Consider the following 7,767-nt stretch of genomic DNA (forward strand, 5'->3'; position numbering starts at 1 on the left):
AAGGAGGCAAGGTAAAGAGTTTATTGTGGAGACATGTAGAAAATCAATATTGCAATAAGAATTGCAAAAAAAGTCAGATAGTAAATCTTAGTTTTTACAGAAAAACATCAGACTTTATATATTTTGATTTGATTCTGATTGATTTCAAACATGTATAAAGGAAATACAGAAATTATTATACAAGGCAGACAGACAAAAAAAGTCATATTTACAGACAATGAAAAAAAAGCAAAAGAAAGCCCAAACACATGATGACTTGGTAAATATATCTGAAGAGCAAGAAACAGTAAAAGTTAATTGAATCCAACCCCTTCTCCATAAATCACTGGATTTAATTAACCAGTTTCCTTATTAATTTAAACTTATGCTATAATTAAATAAATGTATACATACACACACATACTCCAAATCAAATATTTCCAATTTTTCATTATTATTTAGGGAAAAAAAGAAAGATGAATTAGGAAAAAATAAGCATTAAATTAAGAAATAAATAAACAATAAGCAATAGACACCCGATAACTGTTAAACTCTGTCTTCATTTAAAAACCTTTCTCTGGAGGTAAGAACACTACATGTTTCAAAATTAAATTTTCCACATAAATAGTCACCACCCTCTCGATCACAGAACATTTTTTGAATATTTTCTGCAGTAGTTTATTTGTAGCCTTTAACATTAGACATGCAGGGCACGCTGCGTACCAGATGATAGCGTCAGTGCATTATTGTCACGTGCCGACCACAATAAAACTCGAGGAAGAAGAAATCGGCGCGTCATAGTTTTCTTTAATTTGATTGGACAAAAAACCACGTGGTCAAATCACCACACCCGGAAGAATGACAAATCGATTGTAAACCAAACATGTAGCAGGTAAGCTAACTTAAGCAGCAAGCTAGATAACGCTGTTCTGAATGCTTGTAACGTTTGGCTGTTGTGTTATTTTTAGTGTATCACGTAAGCTAAGTTGAAGGTTCCTATTACATTAATATCTCTTTCAGGTTATAGCCAGCCGATGAATTATCATGGAAAGCTAACCAAGAGCCTAGTAGATGCTAGCTGTTCCCAGCAGTAGATAGCCGTTACATTTACATATTTTAGGTATTTTAGGCAAAATATTGTTAGAGATGATCATTTTATACAAGTTCCCATACAACTATGAGCTCTGGGTCATAAGAGATGGTTCAAGTTTTCAATTTGTTGGTCTCTTGTTCTGTCCATGTCACTCACCAAAAAGAAATATCACTCATAAAACTGTTTTAAAAATAAAATAAATCTGGCAACAACTGCTCGGGGAAGTGGTTCCCAAAATTTCTATCATGACCTAGTTTAAAAAGTCAATGATTACTATTTTTTGCGTCAGTGTTTCAAGATAATCACTTTGTTTGTACTAACCAAAACAAACACTGGCATATTCTTTATTTAATATTGAGAAGGGCAAATTGCATGTGTGGTGTTGATTCTCAAACAAAAGAAAAAAAAATATAAAATGCAAATCTTCCAAGACACACTGTAGGATTTTTTCTGCTGTGGGTCATTGTCTGCTCAGTATGACAGTGCAGCAGCACCGGGGCCCATCCTGTATGGGGGCCTGCGGTGTGAGCCAGTCTCACTATGTGGAGAGGTGCCATCTGACAAAACAATCATGGGAACAGCAGCGGGGGATTTCCTCTCAGCTGATCTCACTTTCTACCAAAGAACTCCATTTGGTTTATAAACTCCTCAAATATGAAAATCTATCTGTGTCCAGGAGTTGGCTATTTACTGATTAATTAAAATAGGGCTTGGCGTTATGTTGATATTGTATCGATATCACTTTTGCTTTGATTCTGATTTGATTTGATTTATTTTGAACATGTTAAAAAGAAAATAGTGAAATGATTATACAAACAAGCAGACTGACAAAAAACTAGACAATTAAAAACAGACAGCAAAAAAAAAAGGTCAAACATACGATGACTCTGTCTATACATTCAAAAAAGAGTGAGAAGAAGTAGAGATTTATTTAACCCCTTCCTTCTCCATAACCCACTGAACCTCAATGAACCAGCTTTGTTATGAAAATGAATATGTAAACGTGTATGAAGAGTTTATTGGATGATGTACTAAACTAGATGTATATTATTATTATCAGATGTCCTAAAAGAAGTTAAAACAGCTTGTAAATATTTGCAGTTAATTGGTTAGTTAATATTAATATTAATATTAATATTAATATTGTAAATATTTAGATTTAGGGTGTATATGTGTATGCTGGTGTGTATACACATATATATATATATATATATATATACATATGTATATATGACAATCTTTGGATTTCTATAGTGGGGTTTTTTGATCACAATTTAATTATCTATTTAAGAGGATTTAAAAATTGTACACTTCTTCCTAGTCCTTTTGGTACAATTCAGTTGAGGCAGATGGCATTTATCATCTCTATTTATTTTTATTTTTTAATTTATTGTTATGTTTTTAACTGCTGTTTTGTCGTATTTAACATTTTGATTTTTGGTATCTTAAATATTTTCTTTTCCTGGTTTTAAAAGGTAAATTACAGTACACTGATGTAATTTTCTGAACTTTCCAGAATTTTCTAGCTTTTGTATTATTTGCCCTTACCAACTAATTATTATCAAAAATCTCACTGTGTAAATATTTTGTCGAAAGCTTATAGTCAACCCTGCAATATCATTGCAATAACCATAGGTAGGTTTAGGTTCTGCCAAACCTGTCAGCTTTGCTGTGGGAAAAGATTACCCTTTCTGGCCTTTTTTGCACAAATATTTGCACACAGTTTTATTAAAATTATGTAGATTTTAGGCTTTGAGGTTTTACTAATGTGTATTGGAGCGTCTTTTTTAAAAATTTTTTATTGTGTATTTACTAAAATGTAAACTGTTTTTATCAGCACAGTTGGTGGGTCAGGATTACTTAGTTTCACCGTAGCGTGACAATAAATCCTCCTTAAATCCCCAATTTGAAATGTCAGCTGTGGATTTTATGTTTTTGAAAACTTAGTGAACGTTCAGCATCCATTTGTCTGCCAGGTATCTTTATGCAAAGAGGACACAAACTTTCGCGGGACCATAATGGCATCCTACTTTGATGAACACGACTGTGAGCCCACCAATCCCGAGGAACAATATCGCCAGAATGCACTACTTGAACTGGCCAGGTGAGGCTCAACACTTCAGACACATTAGTGCTTTACATTGATTACTGGTGTACAGTGTTGTCATGGACTGTTTATCTCTGTGTAGGTCTTTAATGCAGGGCTTGGACTTGATTGACTCAGGAACGCTCGACTTGTCAGACTGGGACCAGCGTCTCCCTCCTCCGGCTGCCAAAACTGCTGTTCAGACCCTTACCGTGGTCATCATTTCTCCAGAACAAGCAGGTAACAGACATTTGCTCCAGTAAAACAAAATTTGTTTTACTATCAGAGTTACGATCAGATGTTGTTTTCAACAATTAATAGGGGGAGAAAATGATGATGGCAGTGGGAGAAATCATGCTTGTAGACGGTCTTGGAGAAAACAAGGAGGGATTTGTTTTGGCTTCTTGTTTTCACAGACAAAGGTCTGAAGTGTCCAGTGTGTTTGCTGGAGTTCGAGGAACAAGAGACGGTTCGAGAAATGCCTTGCAAACACCTTTTCCACTCAGGATGTATACTGCCCTGGTTGGGCAAGGTAAAGCTGATAAATCAGTATTTCAGGATTTAGTTCTACGCAGACGTGTAACAGTTAAGTTTTCATGGCTACTTAGAATTCCCCCTGAATCTTTTGCATGTTCACAGACTAACTCTTGTCCGCTCTGCCGACTTGAATTACCGACTGACAATCCAGAGTATGAGGAGTTTAAAAAAGACAAGGTGAGAGTGTAAATATGCTTTGGGTGGTACAATGGATGCTTCTAGCGATGCTTTCAATGTGGCATCAGTCCCTGCGCGGCTGAAAAGTGTTTTCTGCCCTGTAGGAGAGAAGAAGACAGAGGGAGCACAGGCTGGAGGACCTACATGGAACCATGTACACATGACGTGACAGTGCTGTGATGCAAGTTTGTGGCACAGCAACATTTTTACTTTTTAGAAAAAGAAAACTTCAGGAAATGCACAATGCTGCATTCATGCCATTCTGTATAGAATGTCATTTCAAGAATTGGAATGGGAGATAACACCCATGAAAACTTCATATTTTTATATTTTTAGTTATGAATCAGCAGTATAAATGACATTCCTAATATCTGCCATCTGGCAAAAAGAAATACAAGAAATTGTTGGCAAATGGCTTCAAAGCCATTCATCCCTACCCTCCGTCTATAAAAAAAAAATCTGATATTACAAATATTTAACACATTAAAAAAGCTAATCTGGTGAAGTCGGACTGCTCCTGTTGAGTAACAGAGGGGTTTCCTGTTCTCTCTGTTTATTTGAGTTGGCTTGAATGCAGCATAAACAACAATATCATTGGAAATGCTTATCTTTGATTATAAATGCTCTTTTCTCACTAGTTATAAAAAATATATATGAAAATATATGAGTATGCTATTGATAGCAGGTTTGACACATTTCACTTTAGTGTCTTTATGCCTTTAAAAAATAAATTTATGAGCTTTAAACACATACAAAAAATAATAATCTGTTTTTGTCCAAATAATATGAATCATTTAAAGTTGCTCTCTTTGATTTTACACACAAAAAAAAGTTTGAGAGAATTTTTAAGTGCCCTCTGGCGAGGTAATGTAAATATACACTTCTACAAAAACTTGGGGTTCTTTTATTGACTTAAAGATTTAGAGAAGAAATGTAAAAAAATGGAAGCAGCAAATGTAATGACCCGCAGTTTTATGTATAGGTCAAACTCCAAAGATGCTGAATGCTACACTTCTCATTATGCATTTTTATGTTAGTCACTCCCTGCCTGGTAAATGCCCATATCTACAAACACCATGTCCCCAGTGTGACAGTATTTCTATACATGTGTAGTCTCTTCTAAAGGCACAGAGGACATCATTTTCACTGGCTCAGTATTTCTTCTCAGGCTGAGTTAACTGACCTTCATGTGTAAAATTGGTTCCCCTTTAACTTGTCTCATGATTTTATGTTTGAGAGAGCGTCTTCTCTCTTCTAGTCTGGGCAGAGGAATGATTAGTAACAACCAGTTTGATCTGGAGCATCACATGTAAATTTAGACTGCTTCTATACCACAGCAATAATCTGTGACAAAAACATGTTTTCTGTTGGTGCACATGTGCTAACACATATTATTGGATGTGCTGACACTGCTCAGCTTTGGTGGAAGTGTTAAACTGCAGAAATGAAAAAAAAAAAAAAAGACAAAACAGTTTTGTTCTCCAGGCAAACTTTGGTATAGGCCTGTTGAGAGGCTTGTGAAGATCAGGTTCACAGTTCTCAAAACAACAGTTTTTGCTCCTAAATTCTGTCTTTTCACACAGGGTGTTCAGGAAAGCTGTGTTATATTTTCCCCTCAGGGCTCCAGTTGCGCCGTGTATTCGGTTGGCACAGTTTTTTCTCTCTGAGCGAGTAAACACTTAGACGAATGAGGTAAATGTTTTGCCTGTCCCCCACTGGTGTTGTGAAGCAGCAATAAATGACTCACAGGTGTGCAGTCAAAAGAGGGACGTTTACTGTTCTTTTGTATCCCAACAACTCCTACAGATACATTGAAAAATATTGAATGCGCTTAATAAAATTAATGTGAGTCATCATTTTTGTTTTATTTGTAGATCTTACAACAATTTTTCAAAAGTTCAGACTACCTATGTCATTTTCTGGATAGTTTTGCGACATGCTATAATGTGACGTCTTTGGTCGTTTTTTCAACACACTATACTGACATGACTCGACATGCTATTCTATTTTGTTTGCAGCCCTATTTTTGACATGTTGCATTTTAACCCCTTTCTCCCCTTGCTCCATGCTTTGTCGTTTTCTGTTTAGTCCACACATGTGTGGGATATGCAGAGAATGGATAAAAATAACTCAAGAAAAAACAGAGGACATGGATATACCCTTTATGACATTAAATCATGAATTTCATATATAGACTTGAGTCATGAAATGTAGCCTATCATTTTAATTTTAAGAATGACTTTCTTTTTTACACACAAAATATAACCACTTGGACTAAGCATGTAGCAGAGCCTAACTTATTCTAATAAATATCTGATGCACTCGCGACTATCTTGAGCTACTTTTCAGCTGCTCAGCTAGGTGCAGGTGGAGGCCTGTTTATTACGTGCTTCAATGAGATGCCCAGGCAGGATTCACCGTTGGGTGAAGTTTCTGTTTAATCAGTGATGCACATGTACAAATGAAGAACTTTCATTGCGGTTACACTTGCGGTGGTGACATGATGACTATCTTTATGATGATGTGGGCAAAACAACCAAGCAAACAGTAAAAACAGTGTGATCTTTCGATCACACGTGCATAATTACTCCGCCTGTAACGTCTGTGGCCCTTATATGCTTTACTTGCCATGATAACCTGCACTACCACCTGTGGTGAAAATATTTTCATATAAAACATACACGGAAACAGAAACTAATAACATAACTAATGGCTCCTGCAAAAGTATAAATCTCAGAATTATTTCTCTGTATCGGTGACCCCATTCTTTACGTACAATGTTGCTTTTTTTTTAAGTAAGTATGACATGCCCAAAATATGGCTGAAAAATGCTTATTATAGCTGGAGGAAATGTGCCATAGCACAGCGTGATGTAAAAAGGGCCGGAAAAGGCAAAAAGCATCTTAATATAACACGTCAAAAAAAATAGCCAAAAACCACATAGTATAGTATGGCGACAAAGCTCAAATTTTGACATGTCCAAAAAATCACTGAAACTGCTTTTTATAGCTCAAAGAGATGGGCCATAGTTTAGCATGTTGAAAATGGGGCCAAAAAGGGCAAAAATCTGATACAATAGTATGCCAAGAATGACAAATTTTGAATGTCCCAAAAATGACGAAAAACAGCATATTATAGCTTGTAGAGAGGCGTCGTAGCATACAAAGTGGAAACAAAGGCTAAAAAAGGTCAAAAAAGTCATAATTTAGCATGTTGAAAAAATGGCCAAAAATAGGCATACTATAGTATGGCAAAAATGTCATATTTTGACATGCCCCAAAAATTGCAAAACACGACATATAATAGCTTGTAGAGACGCGCTGTAGCATAAAAAGTGGAAACAAAGGCAAAAAATGGCCCAAAACGACATAATTTAGCATGTTGAAAAAATGTCCAAAAATCGAATACTATAGTATGGCAAAAATTTCAAATTTTGACATGTCCCAAAACCAATCATAACTGCATAAAACAACTTATAATATCCTGCCAAGACACGCCGTAGCATACAAAGTCGAAAAAAGGGCCAAAAACGGGCAAAAACGTCATAATTTAGCATGTTGAAAAAATGGCCAAAAATCGCATACTATAGTAGGGCAAAAATGTCAAATTTTGACATGTCCCAAAAATGGTTAAAAACAACATATTATAGCTTGCAGAGACGCGCCATAGCATACAAAGTGGAAAGAAAGGCCAAAAAAGACCAAAAACGCCATAATTTAGCATGTTGAAAAAATGGCCAAAATCCAAGACTATAGTAAGGCAAAAATGTCAAATTTGACATGTCCCAAAAACAACTCAAAATGGCTGGAAACACCTTATTATAGCCTGCTAAGACACGCCATAGTATAGGAAGTTGCAAAAAAGGTTGAAAACACCATAATTTGGCATGTTGAAA

The 7,767-nt window shown here is 35.7% G+C and overlaps 1 protein-coding gene across 1 annotated transcript; it reads left to right on the plus strand.

Moving 5' to 3' along the window:
• Positions 1-764: 764 nt before the first annotated feature.
• Positions 765-5,638, plus strand: rnf181 (ring finger protein 181). Its single transcript, XM_042488760.2, has 6 exons — positions 765-871; positions 3,049-3,176; positions 3,262-3,398; positions 3,575-3,690; positions 3,798-3,872; positions 3,977-5,638. Exons 2-6 carry the CDS (start codon positions 3,091-3,093, stop codon positions 4,034-4,036), a joined length of 474 nt encoding a protein of 157 aa, XP_042344694.1. The 5' UTR covers positions 765-871; positions 3,049-3,090; the 3' UTR covers positions 4,037-5,638.
• The last annotated feature ends 2,129 nt before the right edge of the window (positions 5,639-7,767 follow it).

The sequence above is a fragment of the Plectropomus leopardus genome, chromosome 4 (assembly GCF_026936395.1).
Source record: "Plectropomus leopardus strain MGB_pleo_1.0 chromosome 4, ASM2693639v1, whole genome shotgun sequence".
Taxonomy (NCBI): domain Eukaryota; kingdom Metazoa; phylum Chordata; class Actinopteri; order Perciformes; family Serranidae; genus Plectropomus; species Plectropomus leopardus.